This window comes from Kryptolebias marmoratus, linkage group LG1 (assembly GCF_001649575.2).
Source record: "Kryptolebias marmoratus isolate JLee-2015 linkage group LG1, ASM164957v2, whole genome shotgun sequence".
NCBI lineage: Eukaryota > Metazoa > Chordata > Actinopteri > Cyprinodontiformes > Rivulidae > Kryptolebias > Kryptolebias marmoratus.
In genome coordinates, this window is record NC_051430.1 from 14,266,323 (window position 1) to 14,282,440 (window position 16,118).

General features: G+C 38.1%; 3 protein-coding genes across 3 annotated transcripts; 1 reads left to right on the top strand and 2 right to left on the bottom strand.

Moving 5' to 3' along the window:
• Positions 1–1,544: 1,544 nt before the first annotated feature.
• Positions 1,545–5,221, bottom strand: LOC108236457 (prolactin-releasing peptide receptor). Its single transcript, XM_017417116.3, has 2 exons — positions 4,735–5,221; positions 1,545–3,990 (listed from the first exon to the last, which is right to left on the bottom strand). The coding sequence occupies exons 1-2, from the start codon at positions 5,193–5,195 to the stop codon at positions 3,354–3,356; spliced, it is 1,098 nt and encodes a 365-aa protein (XP_017272605.1). The 5' UTR covers positions 5,196–5,221; the 3' UTR covers positions 1,545–3,353.
• A 350-nt stretch (positions 5,222–5,571) lies between these two features.
• On the top strand, positions 5,572–13,278 carry LOC108236456. The gene is made up of 10 exons (XM_017417114.3): positions 5,572–6,227; positions 6,944–7,156; positions 7,321–7,456; positions 7,826–7,982; positions 9,204–9,462; positions 10,040–10,359; positions 10,575–10,756; positions 11,061–11,233; positions 11,623–11,837; positions 11,919–13,278. Exons 1-10 carry the CDS (start codon positions 5,926–5,928, stop codon positions 12,173–12,175), a joined length of 2,214 nt encoding a protein of 737 aa, XP_017272603.2. The 5' UTR covers positions 5,572–5,925; the 3' UTR covers positions 12,176–13,278.
• On the bottom strand, positions 13,269–16,075 carry LOC119617411. The gene is made up of 2 exons (XM_037977879.1): positions 14,927–16,075; positions 13,269–14,677 (listed from the first exon to the last, which is right to left on the bottom strand). Exons 1-2 carry the CDS (start codon positions 15,679–15,681, stop codon positions 13,900–13,902), a joined length of 1,533 nt encoding a protein of 510 aa, XP_037833807.1. The 5' UTR covers positions 15,682–16,075; the 3' UTR covers positions 13,269–13,899.
• Positions 16,076–16,118: the final 43 nt, after the last annotated feature.

Here is a 16,118-nt window from a genome sequence, read left to right on the forward strand (position 1 = left end):
ATTAGACGTATTCTTTCATATCCAGCAGTTTTGTTTTAGACAGAAGGGGAAAAAAACATAGGTATCTCTTAGAGTTTCTATATAATTCAGACCAACAAGAAAGAGCCACGTAAGTATATCCATGGAAACGAGAATGACGTGATTTATTGAACACAACAGCCTACTTTCAGGTCAAGCAACAATACAGTTGAACACATTTATTTTCTTATTAGTTTCAGTAAACCCTTCTGACATTTTGGTTTGGTTAAGGCTGCTCAACAGCCTACCATAAAAGTACAGTGTAATCCATTTGAACAAAATAAAATGATATTAATATGAGTGATGAGGTGGGTTTATTTCTTTGAATGTGAAATACAAAACTGCTTAACTGTCTATATGAAGGTATTTATTACTTCTAGGAGAGAAAACAAAGAATGAATACATGTTTTGCAATAAAAAGGAAAGGAAATAACATTTCCGATTATGTTTATGAAATATATAAAGCCCTTTGTGGCTCTATAGAGAGAGCTGAGTGATGCTGAATAAATAGCCTGTGGTATCATCAGTCAGTGCAGGGAGAGTCTGAAAATATTAAGTTTCTAAAAGATCTAAAGGGTTGCAAATAAAAGTAATAAGCTAACTAGACTTTCATTCAGTTCTCTGTAGGAAAGACTGTCCCTGGTGAAAAGTTACATTGAAGACACTGTTTGAATGTTCAGACAGTTCATATTTCATTAAGATGTATTTTTTTTAAAGAGTAATCTCTAAGCACTTGCTCCTTTTTGTTGCAACACAAAGCACAGCTTCCTTTTTTATAAAACTGTCATAAAGTTTTCACATTACATTATGTCCTAGAAACTTTTTTTTTAGTAGCACACAACCTTTGCAGTTTCAATTTTATAACATTTCATGTAAAACATGAAACGCTGAAAATAACCTTTTATCTGTAGACCACTGAATCATCAACCATTGCAACAGGAATTTCATTAACTTTAACTAAACATCTTTAGTCTTAAAACATTTATCATAATTAGGCTGAAAATATAAAACAGTGATGTAAATGTAGAATAAAATGAACTTTGTTTAAAATTACTGTATAAAGTTGATTATAAATCTACATTTTATAGTTAAAGTATCCCTTTGTTTTACCAGCATGAGATTCTAATTTTGGACCATTAGGATTCAAGCAGAAACAATATTTCTGTTCCTCTACAGAAAAGGCTCAATGATCATCTAACTGTAACAACACAGGCTAGTGATCACAATTAATTGGAAAACGTTAGCAAAAGCAGAACAGTATGCATTCCTACGCCCATTATATTTTTATGCAAGTTTCATGTTGACAGCACATTGCCTACTTTATTCCATATTTATGATGATTAGTTTAGCAAACATGAGATACATTAAGTGAAGTCCACGTTTCGAAGAAATACTGTGGCATTTACAAAAATTACTAATTTTTAAACTATAGGTATTTACACGATGAAATATTGCCATGACCTGGTATATATATATATATATATATATATATATATATATATATATATATATATAAAACACTTCTGCTTGCAAAGAGCCAGCATGTCTAGAATGGGCACCAGAGGGCGTAAGTAGTGGCAATTACTGGAGCGTCTAACAGTCAGTCAAAACAGTAAGTGACGGCCAACAGACACAGGATGGCTTGCTGATTAATTAGACATTACTAGCAAAAAAGACATTACTAGCACTTGATGGAGCTTGTTGGGAGTCACATTGGAAGGTTTGCCCAGTATATTGGGGATACAGATGTCATAGCGACTCAACATTGGAACCAATTGCTACTTGAGGGGTCATACGCATGTGAAAGTCCAGATCCCCCAAGAAAAGCCGCAGCAAAAGAGGAATGCTGTATACTGAACCACGCTTTTCAGATCCCCCATGACATACAGCATGTGCCTGCAATCCAAACAGACAAGTACTGGATTGCTTACAACACCCCGTTTCTCAGTAACTGGTATCAGCTGGACTACAGGTTCATCATCCAATGTGTAAGCTCCCATTAACACCAGAGTAAAGATGGATGCCTTTGGAGTGGTGTCACAAATGCGAAGCATGAACTGATAACAAGTGGCGTCGTATCATGTTCAGTGATGAATTTTACCACAGATGACTATCAAGTGCATACTGGAGCAGAGGTGAGAAGACCAATCATGCTGTGGAAAGACACACTGGTGTTGCTCTTTGCATCATGGGGGATGGAGCCATAGGATACGACCTCAGGTCATCTCTGGTAGTGATTTGAGGAATCCTGGTGGTCAGTGACATCTTGCATCCATATGCTTTACCCATCCTAAGAAAGTAACCTGGTACAGTCTTTCAACTGGATGCTCATTCGCACATGGGCACATGTGCGTCTATGGCCTGCCCACATCCTGTTGAGGTCCTTCTGTGGCCAGTCAGGTCCCCCAGTCTTTCCCTGATTGAAATATAAGTGGGATCAGCTTGGATATTAACTCCAACCCAATTCCATTCTGTCAGGTCTTGAGGGCCAGCTTGTCACAGATGAAGATACAATACTTTGTATGACTATGTTCCTCTTAAAATCACCACTTACAGCTCAGCGCAGGGAGGTACCACACTGCATAACATGGGACCAGTCCTGTGCTCATATTGTCAGCTCCATTATCTGTTTGATCTGATATTGTAATCATTGTAATACAGTCACATGACCTTTCAACAAGTGCTCTTTTCATTTTCTCCATGTCTAGGTGCTTAAATTTTTTTTTTCAGTGAATGGCTTGTAATATATATTCAGTATAAGTTTTGTTTTTTTATAAACCAATTTTTAAGTATTTTCAGGGACATATATGTTTCTATATATCTGGTCAGTGACTAAATATGTATGATCAGGTGTGCTGTATCATATGAACTGATGAATTGTGGCTTTTTAAAGATGGAGACTCTACACAAAAAAAAATTAGTAGTTTGAAGAAGGGCGGTGTGACTGAACCATCAAGCAGACAATAAAGGGAGCTTTCTTTGTAGTGTGGATCATTTTGATCTCTTTTCATCTTTAAACAAACTCTTTGAAAAATCATAAAACTAACACTTTTCTGCTTCCTGACAGTTATATTAAAACCTTCCGGATAGTTGAAAGAAGGTCCAGACACTCTGAATTTTTTGACTAAACAGCAATATAAACTCCCACCAGTATTTGACATGGCAAACACAAAGAGGCATGAAAATAAGTATTTTTAAAGTGGTAATAAAACAAATGACACCGGGCCACAAGGTGAGTTTCTGAATCTAAGGGGCAGAGAGCTGAATTATTAAATGGCAGAATAGCAGTTTACACCTCTCTAATGTACTCTAATTTAACACAAAACAAAAGAGCTTTACAAAACCACGCTGGCTGTGGCGCAGTTGTTGGCTGAGATACCAATGCGACGGCGACATGTGAACATTTTACGGAGCTCAGCACGGAAACGGTCGTGCAGCCAGGCGTAGAGGAAAGGGTTACAGCAAGATGAGCTCATTGCACACAGGTGACAGAGCAGCTGGATGAGCAGGAAGTAGTGCTTATCGATCAGATCAATGTCAATGTCACGCAGAACGTTGAACACGCTGATGGGCATCCAGCAAATGCCGAACGCTGCCACCACCAAGCTCACGAGGCGAAATGTCTTGCGCTTGCGCATGCGCTGAGCCTCCGCCTGGCTCTCGGTGTGGTGGCCAGGTACGACGCAGTTCCGCAGTTTGACTGAGATGCACAAGTAGGAGATGCAGAGCGCCGACAGAGGCAGGACGTAGGTGATCAGGAGGGTGCTGTAGGCATAAGCCAGCCGCTCTCTCTCCTGACCCATCCAGAACTCCTCACAGATGGTGAAGCCTTCGTTTTTAAACTCCACGTGGTAGGTGTGAGCCACAGCTGGAGCCACCAGAGCACAGGACAGGAGCCAGATCCCAGACAGAAGGTAGGTACATGCCAAGACAGAGATGCGCTTCTTCAGTGGGTGCACTGTAGCGTAATATCTACGAGGGGGAAGAGCAGACGAGTTAGAAAAGAAAAACTGCTAGAAAATGATGGGAAAAATGTCATACATGAGTCACTGCAGGGGTGGAGGAAGAACAACTGTACTCAGTGCTTGCCATCAACAATCAACACTCAAATTACCGTACGCTCTTAAGCGTCACAAATTACAAATGCTCGGAAATTACAGGAGAACTCAGTCAATGCCAAATTGGCACTTTCCCCCCCAGAAAAATATAACTGTGCTGGCCACACAAATATGAAATCTAATTCAGCCCTGCCACTACAGCCAAGGTCAGATAGAGCAAGATTTGTGCCACTCGGCAACAGAGAAACATATTATTGTCTGATAAATAATCTTTCATCCTGTCTCTGAGTTTCATTCGGAATGATTTACATTTGAATGAACCAAAAGGATGGCATTAATGGATAATATTTTCTCGGAGCTGCAGAACAGTGTGGGCAGCCGCTGAGGAAACAATATTCACAGAAGACAGTGAGTCTTCATCAAAAAGCCTGCTGTGCACATAGAAAAGCACTTTCAGATTTATTATCCTCTCAGGCTCTACCCATCATAAGAAATATGTCATGGTGCATTTCAGGTTTTCTGTTTCGGCTGATTTAGTTTAAAATCACTGTAACATGTTCTGCAGTATGGAGTTTGGATTTTCAAACTGACTACAGCCGTTTGTGAGACTGTTTTTGAACCCTGACGAGGTTACTTCCAGGGTGTCCAGTTCACGTACCTGTCCACACCGATGGCAGTGAGAGTGAAGACGGACACATAAACCGTCACCGGCTGGATGAGGTACACCAGGTAGCACATGAAGCGGCCAAAGACCCAGCCGTGAGGGTTGAAGGCGTAGGCCAGCGTGAAGGGGACGCACATGGCACACATCAGCATGTCAGAGAAAGCCAGGTTGCCGATGAAGAAGTTGGTGACGTTGTGCATCTTGCGGGTGCGGCAGATGACGTAGAGGAGCAGGTAGTTGCCAAAGACGCCCACCAGGGCCACGAGGGTGTAGCAGGGGATGATGAGCAGCTTGAAGGACTGTAGCAGCTCGACACCCGCAAACTGAGGGCTGCGCTTGGAGGAGCCGTTCTGCAGAGCCACCTCAAACACCGGGCTGGACTCGTTCCCGGTGTCATCACGCAGCACACATGGGGTGGTGAGCTCGGCTGCCCAGCCACTGCTTGTGCCCTCCATCCAAAAAAAACCAAAACAAAAAACAGTCCTAACCTGAGGGGGGGAAATCATATTTACTATTAATAAGGTTTGTGTTTCCAAACAAAATGTTCTATAAAATATTACAAAGTGACTGCATGCTGACATTTGCTGTGTGGCTGATTTGTTCCTTCTTATAGCATAAAACATTTATGTATGAGGGGCCGTACAAGCCATAAATCATACTGCCACTCCCATATACATATATTTTATCTCTCACATACATATATTCTCCTCTCACATACATATATTCTCCTCTCACATACATATATTCTCCTCTCACATACATATATTCTCCTCTCACATACATACATTTTATCTCTCACATACATATATTCTCCTCTCATATACATATATATTATGTCTCACATGTATGTATGTATGTACATCTTACGTTCACATATTTTATTTCTTACATACATGTATATTTTGTCTTATATTCACATATTTTAGCTCTTACTTACATGTATTTTATCTTCCATATTCATTTATTGTATCTCTCATATACATGTATTTTATCTCTTACATAAAAATTAATGAAGGTGTGTGAGAGAAAGTATGTATGTGTGAGAGAAAGTATGTATGTGTGTGAGAGAAAGTATAGTAGAAACGGAAGGAGTTTAGTGGAAACGGAAGTTGGAAAATTTAGTGAACTCTGATTGGCTAAGATCACACAGGGTCATGTTCATCGATTCGCAGAATACCATTCAACATGGAGAGGCCAAATGAGCCAGGAGCCCTTCAGCAAGCCATTGGGGTTTTAAGAAGTATTTTATCATCTCCTGAAACTGTCACAACGTTGTCCTCATCTCTTGGGCAACAAAGGGCAAGCTCGTCTGCCTCTAATGTCACTCATAGCGCGATTGAAGACGAAATGAGTCAACTTTTCAGACCCAGCAACGCCTCAGGCGGACAGTCAATCCAAACACCAGGCCAAACTGCAGGGATGCAGCAGTCATTAAGATATCAGAGTCAGAGACACTTTGGAAAGTGGAGCTCCCAACCGAGGAAAAGGTAAGAAATAAGTTACTGCATTTTTGCGGCACCGTGTGTGGGAGTGTATTTGCACGCATCCGCTGACTCCGTTTGATTGAGGAGAGTTTTAAATTTATCAAGGCGGTTAAAGCGTAGCCTTTACCAAAAATTAGCTGGAAACTAAAACTTCTTTAATTTTTCAAAACCCACATATTTTCACAGGGAGATATTAGATGACGATAATCAAGATGGTGGTACACTGTAATTTTACAGGGTTTAACAGCAGCAAAGGTAGAATGTTTTGGGGAGGGGGGGAGTCGATGAGCCATCGACAAAACTAAAGCTGCCGCTACCGCAAATTTTTCATGAGCTTCTGAATGCAGTCTATAGAGTTCGTAGTGTTGTCTGTTTACTATACTTTCCACTGCATTAATATTTCAGAATATTTAACTATTAGATTGTAAATCATGACCGCGTCTGTAAATGTGCTTTATATATAAGCTTTGAACAAATTAAAGAGTCGCTTATTGTTATTGTGTTGCCATCAGCATCATTCTGGGCATTAACTCTTCCTTAGTCGTAATATTTTAATCAAGAGTGTATCTTAGTTTTTCGTCCTCTACTCTCTGTCAGTGTTTTTAGAGCAAAATTAAACAGAAGAAATCCTAAAGTAAATGACCAGATTTAGTTACTTCAGATGTGGTGACATGTCAAACATCAAGTGGCTAACTTAAAGTGTTTGTTTCATTTTGTAGGGCCAGAATACATTATCATGATACTTTCCACAAAGACATCATCCTGCTTCCGAAGCCATCAAGTTGTGTTGTCATAAAACACCGGACAAAGCAAGAGTTGCATGATAAGGGGCACATACTATATGGATTTGAATTCCAGAAATCTTGGGACCAAAACACTGTAATTGAACAAATTAAACAGGCGTTTGGTGAAAAACTGTCTGTTGATGTGAGGTAAGCACTTTTTGTAATATTACAAGAATCTGAGTAGTTACTGAAGAAAGGGGTTTCAACAAGCATATTGACTTTACAAATAGCTATATCGATTAAACAAGATTTCTTTAAACAGTGGATCTTAATATTTTTTTTACCATTGTGTTTTTGTTGTTTTTTTTTAGTTTGGAGTGTTTGATGTCTTGTGGCAGCAAATTAATTTCCCCCAAACTGCGTTCCGGGCAAGAACTGGATGCCAATCTTATACATAAAATATATAAATCAAAAGCCCTCTACATAAGACCATCAAGACCGATTCTGGTATGTTATATTTCAAGGCAACATTTGAGAATTCCAGTGGTTTTTAATGCTGACAAGATAAGGATAGTAGTGATGTAAAGACAAATTAAATGGAATTACCTTTGCTACAAGTGACGTTTGTCATGTTAGGTCTTTATGCTTTGATGAAGAAGTTGTATCTTTTTTTAACATTTTCAGAAACAGTTAGCATGCCTGTTTGTACATTACTAATGTTATGACTTTAGTTTGGTCCATTACTGTAGGGTCATACTTATATTTAGTTATAAATGTCAGCTATAAAGCCTAATCTGCACAGGCAATAAAATGTTGTCCTTATGATGTTTGTTTTCAATTGAAATTTTTAAACTTTCTTCTTCTTCCTTCTTCAAGGATGACATGTCAGGCTACAGCAGTGACGACAACAACTGTGATGAAAGCACCAGTTCAACAAGGCAACTGCGCTCCTCATCCCAGAGTAGACCTCATCCAAGAGTAGATTCATCTGCTGACTCTTTCACCAGTACAGTGGCTGCCTATGCACAAAACGGTACTACTACTACTACTACTACTACTACTACTTTATTTACAAAGCACTTTAAAACAACAGTAGCTGCGACAAAGTGCTGTACAGACAAGAATCAAAATAACATCCAAAATATGAGCAACAAAAGACAAAAACAATAAAACACAATAGCAGAAAGTAAGAGCAACAGTCTCAACATGTGTTAAAAGCCAAATAATAAAAGTGTGTCTTAACACGACATTTAAAAGTGGACAATGAAGGGGCACTTCTAATATGTAACGGCAAAACGTTCCATAATTTGGGAGCGACAACACTAAAAGCTCTATCTCCTCTAAGCTTAAATTTAGACCTCAATACCTCCAAGAGCAGCAGATCAGCTGACCAGAGGCAGCAAGCGGGAGAATATGGGTGAAGCAGCTCAGAGAGGTAAAATGGGGCAAGACCATGTAGACTTTTGAAAACAAATAACAGAATCTTAAAATGAATCCTAAAATGCACAGGCAGCCAGTGTAGAGAAGCCAGAAAAGGGGGTGATATGCTCCTTCCTCCCGACTCCAGCTAAAAGCTGAGCAGCAGCATTCTGGACTAACTGGAGATGCCTGAGGGAAGACTGGCTAACTCCAAAGTAAAGAACATTACAGTAATCCAGCCGAGCTGTAATAAAGGCATGAATTACTGTTTCAAAATCTTGACTCAAAAGAATTTGCTTAATCCTTGCAGCTGCTTAAGATGATAAAAACAAGACTTGACCACTGCTCCAACCTGGTAATCTAACTTTAGATCACTGTCTATTTTAAAACCCAAATTTAAAATGGTGTGCTTCAAATAAAATGTCAAGGGCCCAGATAAATAAGGGATAATTAACATCAAATACCATCACTTCTGTTTTCTTGTCATTAAAATTAAAGAAATTTAAAACCATCCAGGATTTAATATCTTCAAGACATAGAAGTTCTTCAAGACATGGAGAACCAGATGGCTTAATATGTTCAACAATATCCTTTAGAAAGGTCAGGTTCACTAGTTCAAATTGATCAAACACAGCTAGACAAGGGATCAAACAGGAAGGGTCACAAACTGACCCTTCCTGTTGAACTCTTGCAGTTCAACCTCTGGCTTCATCACATAGTTGTGGGATGTCATTTTGTCAAACTCCTGGCATGAGTTATCAAAGAAGCATCTCATCCACCTATAGCAGCACTTCAGCAAACAGCTCTTCTAACTGACTGCCTATATGCCCTCCAGGAAGTGGGTCTTCTTCCAGCCTCCCTTTTTCCTCATCTGTTGAAGGGTCATCGTCACTCGACCCATCTGATGCATGCAGAACCGGATCAAGCCTACCCTCTCTGGGATTGCCCACAGCTTCCCATCTACAGTCGACCTCAACACATCAACAGTCAGCTAACTATGAGAATTATCTTTCTGTAGTGGCTGCTCTATCTGATTTGTCCTCTGATGATGAGGAATTGAACCAGGCCATTCTAGCAAGTCTGGAAAGTGAAAGGTTTGTCTAAGTACAGCGCGTCATCTTGGCTAATTAAAAGTATTTAATTTAGTTGCCATCAAAACATGTTTCGAATAATATTTTATACATAGTCTTACACATTGGATTTGGCCAAAATACTTTATTTAAAAAGTAGTCTTAGGTGCACTAAGACATTTTGCAATCTTTGTACATTTATGATATAAAATGCCACTATGTGCATGGAAAAAACATAATACCACCCCTCTAAAATTTGTTGTATCTAAAATGTTTGTGTAAGAAAAATAAGTAACAGGAAAAATCTGTAAGAACATAAATACATTTTCACACCAATGTAATTTGTCAAGTTTTTGCAAAAGTTATTAATGCAGTTAACATTCATGCGACTCTTATTTTTTTTTAAATGCTATTCCAGTCCATCTAATAGTGATTCATCCAGTTATTTAGTTTTATACCTCCAACAGTTCCCATACAATCAAACATGGTAAGTAAAGACTTCTTCAAGACATAGTAATGTATGTGGTCAAAAATTGTTAGGTCTTTTTAACTGGTACCTGTTTCCTGATAAAATGTCCTATTTCTATGTAATTTCTTTCAGATGCAACCCAGAATGTTCTGTGCCAGCAACAGAGATTTTACAAGAGCTTGCAATAAAAATCAATAATCAGAAGAAATGCAAGTTCAATATTAACCGAACAACAGTGCTGGATGGAGCAATTAGAGGTTTCAAACGTGGGACATACGATCCATGTCACACCATCTATGTGAAGTTTTCTGATGACATGGGAGTACCTGAAGAAGCTGTTGACCTGGGGGGCCCAAGAAGAGAATTTCTCAGGCTTCTAATGGAAGCTTTGCTTCAGTCTTCAATGTTTGAGGGAGAAGAGGGCAAAATGAACTTGGCTCTTGATAGCACATGTATGTTTTCAATTCAGTTCAATTAAATTCACAAATACTTTATTTATCCCAGAGGGAAATTAAATAAATTAACAATTCAATTCAATTGTCAAGATTGTTAAAGAATTTAACACTCTTGACAGACTACTAATTAGTACGTTTTACAAAACTTTGTGATGTCATGGGTATTTGTCAATTTTCTTGAGATGCTCAGTAAACTGTCTTATTTTTTGTAGCCATGAGAGAAGACAAGTACTTCATTGCAGGCAGATCCATTGCAGTAAGCCTTGTACATGGTGGCCCCCCTGCTGGTTTTCTCTCCCCAACCCTCTACTCTTGCCTTGTTGATGGCCCAGAATTTGTTAAGCCTGTCCTGGAAGATGTTGCTGATAGACACCTCCGTGAGAAAATTAAAAAGGTGTTTTTTTTAACCTTTCTCTTTGTTGTGTATTATAGTACTTAGACTAGACACATAAAGTTGGTTTTCCAATGTCAAGTCTCACTCTAACCAGTTAATGTATGGTTTGGTTCCACCCTTGTTTGGAGTTTCACTATTGCAGTCTGTTCCTCAGTATTGTGGACCTGAATAATACTAAAACAGACAATTCTGGTCAGGGCGGACTGGGGCAGAACCGGTTAAAGCCAATCCAGTGTGGAAGTGGCATTAGACTTACACAAGCGACTATGGCAATTATTTATGTTTTTCTTTTATGTATTTCAAGATCACAGAGAGCCAATCTTTTGAAGATTTGCTAACAACAACAGAGCCCCTTGAAGAGTATTTGGCTAATGCTGGCTGTCTGAGACAGCTGAAGAGACTGGAAGACAAGGATCGGCTTGTGGATGACATTCTAATGTTCCAAGTGATACACAGAGTACGTGGACCTTTTGAGAGGTAGGTTGAGATTTCTAAGTAGCTAAATTCTGAAAAAACAACCACTAAATATAAACTGGACTAAATTACCTGTTGAATGCATCAAATGGTATGGAGGTTTTGTGTTTTCCCTGAACTTAATATGGAAGAATAAACATAGAAAATTGTATTTTTCTATAAAGGTTTTTTGAAGTTTGCAGCAGAAGTGTCTGTGATTTAAGTAAAAGTGATAAATACAAGATGACACTGGATGATAATTATGAAGCATTAAAAAAAAGTTCATAATTATAGCTATCATATGTAAACCTGTTACATTTGATGTTAAAGCAAACAGTTATTTAGCTTCATCTGGAACTTATAATAAAAAGTGATTCAAGAATACTTTTAGTTTGTCTTCCTTTTTGTTTAAGGTTTCGGGATGGACTGAGGACACTTGGAGTGCTAGACAAAATTCAAGCTCACCCAGAGAGTTTTCGACCACTTCTGTGCTGGTCTCCTTCAATCCTGACAGCTGACCTGATTGACACTCTCTTCACAATCCACTTGTCACCGGTTGGCAGCAACAAAAGAAATGCTGAGGAAATTGTAATCCCATTCTGGAGAGACTACCTTTCAGATGCTGAGGGTAAATTGATAAATTGTTTAAGTCTTTCTTATAATGAGATATATTGTTTACTTGATTTATCATCTATTGTATGTTCTTTAGATCAAGAGGGCACAAAGAAACTGGGAATGATTTTGGCCTTTGCCACTGGAGCCAGTACTGTTCCAGCAATTGGCTTCTCTCCTCAGCCGTCAGTTGAATTTCTTCACCATGAGGCTGGTTCTGGAACCCCGTCTAAGTTCCCCAAAGCAAACACTTGCATTAATTGCTTGAAATTACCCCTGCATACATCCTACAAAGACTTTCAGGAACATATGGACTTTGCATTGGGCAACACCCATGGTTTTGGTATTGCCTAATAAAAAAATTTTCTGGTCTCCATCACAGTTGTCTCACTAAGTTTGCACACTAAAGAAGTAATGAAAGTAAAAATGCTAAATGTTTTTGCACTGATCTAAAAAAAGTTGAAATTTTTTTTCCCTTTTATTTACCAATGAACACATTTTTTGAAAAGAGCAGGAGTTCTATTTTATTTTTATTGTTAGATTCCTTTGGATGTTATTGTTTCTGTTACTGTACTGGTGATTTAAAAATATACTTGTACACATTGTTAACAAATTATGTTTAAAGTATCAACTGCCATTTAGCACCTGGTCAGGACCTTGTGTGCATACTTGACCTTCAGAAACATATGGACTTTACATTGGGCAACACCCATAGCTTTGGTATTGTCAAATTTATATTCTGGTCTCCACCACAGTTGTTTTAACTCTTAAGTTTGCACACTAAAGAGGTACTAAATGTTACGCACTGTTCTTAAAGTTGAAAATCTTTTTTCCCCTTTTCTTTAAATTTGTGAATGTTTCAATGTATGAGTGTTATTGTCACTGAGCTGGTTAGGATTGACAGTGTTTAACCAGGACAGGGATGCCCCAGGTCAGTCCTTGAGAGCTACTGCATCCCTTTTTCTACACCTCTGAACCAAACATAGGCTAATTACCAGGCCTCTGCAGGGCTAAAAGAGCCATTTGATTCAGGTGTGTTGGAGAACAGTTGCATCGAAAAGTTACAAGATGGTAGATATTGAGGACTGGACTTGACCCTTTCCTATTGAGAGGAGTACCGTATTCAGGTGTTTTTCAAAGCATTGTTTTTCATTTGCAATACATTCACTGTAAAATTGTATCTGTTGTCAATAGTTTCTAACATTTGTTAACTTTTCCATATAGCACTTATTTTTTATTTTCATAATTTCCTAGAAATTTAGATGTTTTGCTTTACTTATTTATTTTTCCTTTTTTTGACTTTGATTCATTCTCACAGTCTGAGGACAAAACGCTGGTCAATTCTTTTTCCACAGGATCTCAGAGCTTACAAAACAAGTTGTAACACCAAGTGATAGTTCATGCAGTTTACTGAGTTAGCCAGAACCAAAATCTTCAATAAAATTTGGTTTCATGTGCATTATTGTTTTTATAACAGTCAATATGCAAAATGAAAAAAAAAAATTACTGCATGAATAATAAACACAAATTAGAACCACAAGAACACCCATGAGGAACTTTGAAAGTTAAACTGCAAAATGTTAAATTTTGTGGACATTTACTATTGATAGAATTACTCACATTTTGTTGGACATATACAGTTAAGCCAAAAAAGATTCATACCACAGGCAGATTTAGGTTAAAAGTAGTCTTATTTTAACATGTTTATTAAAAACTTTTTGGAGTGGCCCATCCAAACTTCTGACTCAGTTCTGATAGAGATTCTGTGGAGAGAGCTGACGACTACAGGTTCTAAGGGGGCCATCAAACCTCAAAGAGTTGAAGTTTATAAACTAAGAAATCATCAACATATAAGTTGTAGCATGCAAAAAGCTGAGGGAAACAAAAAGCTTGAAAAATGCCATTTTTTGTTGATACTACTTTTACACCATTTTCTGTTTTGAGAAATGTCTTATTTCCTATCAAAAACATTACAGTGAAGATCATTTTTAAACTACATCTGCCATGGGTAAGAACAATTCTAGGCTTGTCCATATTTGGCATAAGAGTGATTCTTTATCCCCTTTATGGAAACGGTCTTAGGAATGCCTTCTTTCAAGGAAACATACAAAATTGCAAAACAAATCTATACCATAGTTTCCATCATCTTCAAATGGATCAAAGGTTTGTTGAAGAGAATCCATAATACGATCACTGATGGTAATATTAATAGATGGAACAACAACATTATTACGACTATGTAACTGACAAATTGGTGTGTGGTCATCAAAGCCATGGTGACTGTCTATGTCACAAATACCATTCATACTTGGATTGTGTATTCCTACATTGTTGACTATGCCCCTTTGCCAAAGTTGAAGAGGGGTTTGCCCTCCTTGTGTTGAAAGTCCATGGTTATTCCACTGATTCTGAAATTCAGTTGCAGCTCTCTGAATCCGTGGCAGAAAGATGTAATGAAGACAAAACAAATGCAATTCATTAAGTGAATCTAATACACCATGCTCCTCCATGAAGTTAAAAAGATGAATATAATGAAATGACACAACTCTATTTAACTCTGCCCACAATCTCTCTATTCTCTGATTATGCACTGACCGGCCAGTAATGACACTATTTCTGTTTAATCCTCTCCTGTAAAGCATGAAACGAGCAACTCCAGTGTTTTCTAGTCCATGGTCACATCTTACTCTGGATGGTATTCCAAAGTTATGAACGCCACTAATAAATAGTGACAAAACACTTGATGCTCTGTTGTTGTCTAGACAAGCAAGATAGATGATGGTCCGGCTGAATCCGTCTACACATCCATGGAACACCATTCTCCATCTCACAAGTTTGTGGTTTCCATCTATGTGCCTAAGAAAAAAATGAAACCAAGGTAACTCATAATTGAAAAACCTAAAGCCAAACATGTCACAATCATTTAATAAAACAAAATAAAAATTATTTGTCATATTTGAATTGTTTTATTTTTAACAAATAAGGTTATTTAAGTTTGTGAAGTACAACAAATTTGTTCAATAAAAACAACAACTGAAAATATTAATCAGCAGTACTGTAGAAGACTTGTTTTGTAGTAAAAAAATTGTTTTACAAATTTCTCACCATAATTGATTGGACGTTGAAACATGGTAAATCCGTCGGCGTATTGCATGGCGTCTTCTAAAGCATCGACCAACAGGATCAATTTCTAGCAGACTTTGTCTAACACGCCATCTTTGAATGCGTAATCCACGTGACCTTAAGCTCCCATGTACATACGTTTCACCTGCGTTGGTGGTTGATTGAAGAATTTCTGCAACAAATCTATTAAGTTGGACATCAGAGATTGCTGTATAAGCCAGTGGTTGAATTCCAAGCCGATCTCTGTGCCTATAGAGGGTTCGACTGCTTACCCCTAAGCATATTGCAATATTTTGCCAGTTCATTCCAAGAGATAGTAAATGAGATATTTGCTCCTCTGAAATGTTGTAAGGAGGCCGGCCTTGGTGTCCTGTCATGACTCTTGGGGGCAAAAAGACTTCTCTGTTTTCAGATCTACTCCTTTGATTTGATTCAGTTGCTGCCAGCACAATCTGCAGACTTGCATGCAAAGACTGTAGTGTATTGGCTACTTCTCTGTTCCTTGAATCCAGGATGATTCTTGATTGTGACAGAAATCCAGATAAAATATTTACATGATCACGAAGTTCTCTTTGGAGCCTCTCATGAACAAAGGAACCTGCAGAATCTTGTTGCATTTGTTCCAAACATCCCAGTATACTTCTGAAAAACATTCTAATGTCATTTTCAATGCTCTTCACTCCCAAATTATAGAAAAACAACAGATGATAAAACAGGATCAATTTGAATAGTTTCATTATGGAGTCATGCAAATAAATATTCTGTTGAAATATACCATGGAATAATTATTAATGCATTTCCTGATTTAAGAGTTACTTCCTGTTTGAGTAAGAACTTCCTGTGTCACGCAATGCATCGATTATTTAATTGAAAATGCTGTATATATGTATCTGAGAGAAGAATGTATGCATGTGAGAGGAGAATGTATGCATGTGAGAGGAGAATGTATGGGCGCAAGAGAAGAATATGTGCATGTGAGAGGAGAATGTATGCGCGTAAGAGGAGAATATATGCATGTGAGAGGAGAATGTACGCATGTAAGAGGAGAATATATGCATGTGAGGGGAGAATGTATGTATGTGAGAGGAGAATGTATGTATGTGAGAGGAGAATGTATGTATGTGAGAGGAGAATGTATGCATGTGAGAGGAGAATGTATGTATGTGAGAGGAGA

Bases quoted from the DNA above. Each gene is read 5' to 3' on its own strand.
- LOC108236456 (XM_017417114.3), top strand. From the start codon at position 5,926: ATGGAGAGGCCAAATGAGCCAGGAGCCCTTCAGCAAGCCATTGGGGTT. The intron at 10,757-11,060 runs GTGTTTTTTTTA...ATGTATTTCAAG, and splicing joins TCCGTGAGAAAATTAAAAAG to ATCACAGAGAGCCAATCTTT. The intron at 11,234-11,622 runs GTAGGTTGAGAT...TTTTTGTTTAAG, and splicing joins GTACGTGGACCTTTTGAGAG to GTTTCGGGATGGACTGAGGA.
- LOC108236457 (XM_017417116.3), bottom strand. From the start codon at position 5,195: ATGGAGGGCACAAGCAGTGGCTGGGCAGCCGAGCTCACCACCCCATGT. The intron at 3,991-4,734 runs GTACGTGAACTG...TCCCCCTCGTAG, and splicing joins ACTGCCATCGGTGTGGACAG to ATATTACGCTACAGTGCACC.
- LOC119617411 (XM_037977879.1), bottom strand. From the start codon at position 15,681: ATGAAACTATTCAAATTGATCCTGTTTTATCATCTGTTGTTTTTCTAT. The intron at 14,678-14,926 runs GTGAGAAATTTG...TTTTTTTCTTAG, and splicing joins TCAACGTCCAATCAATTATG to GCACATAGATGGAAACCACA.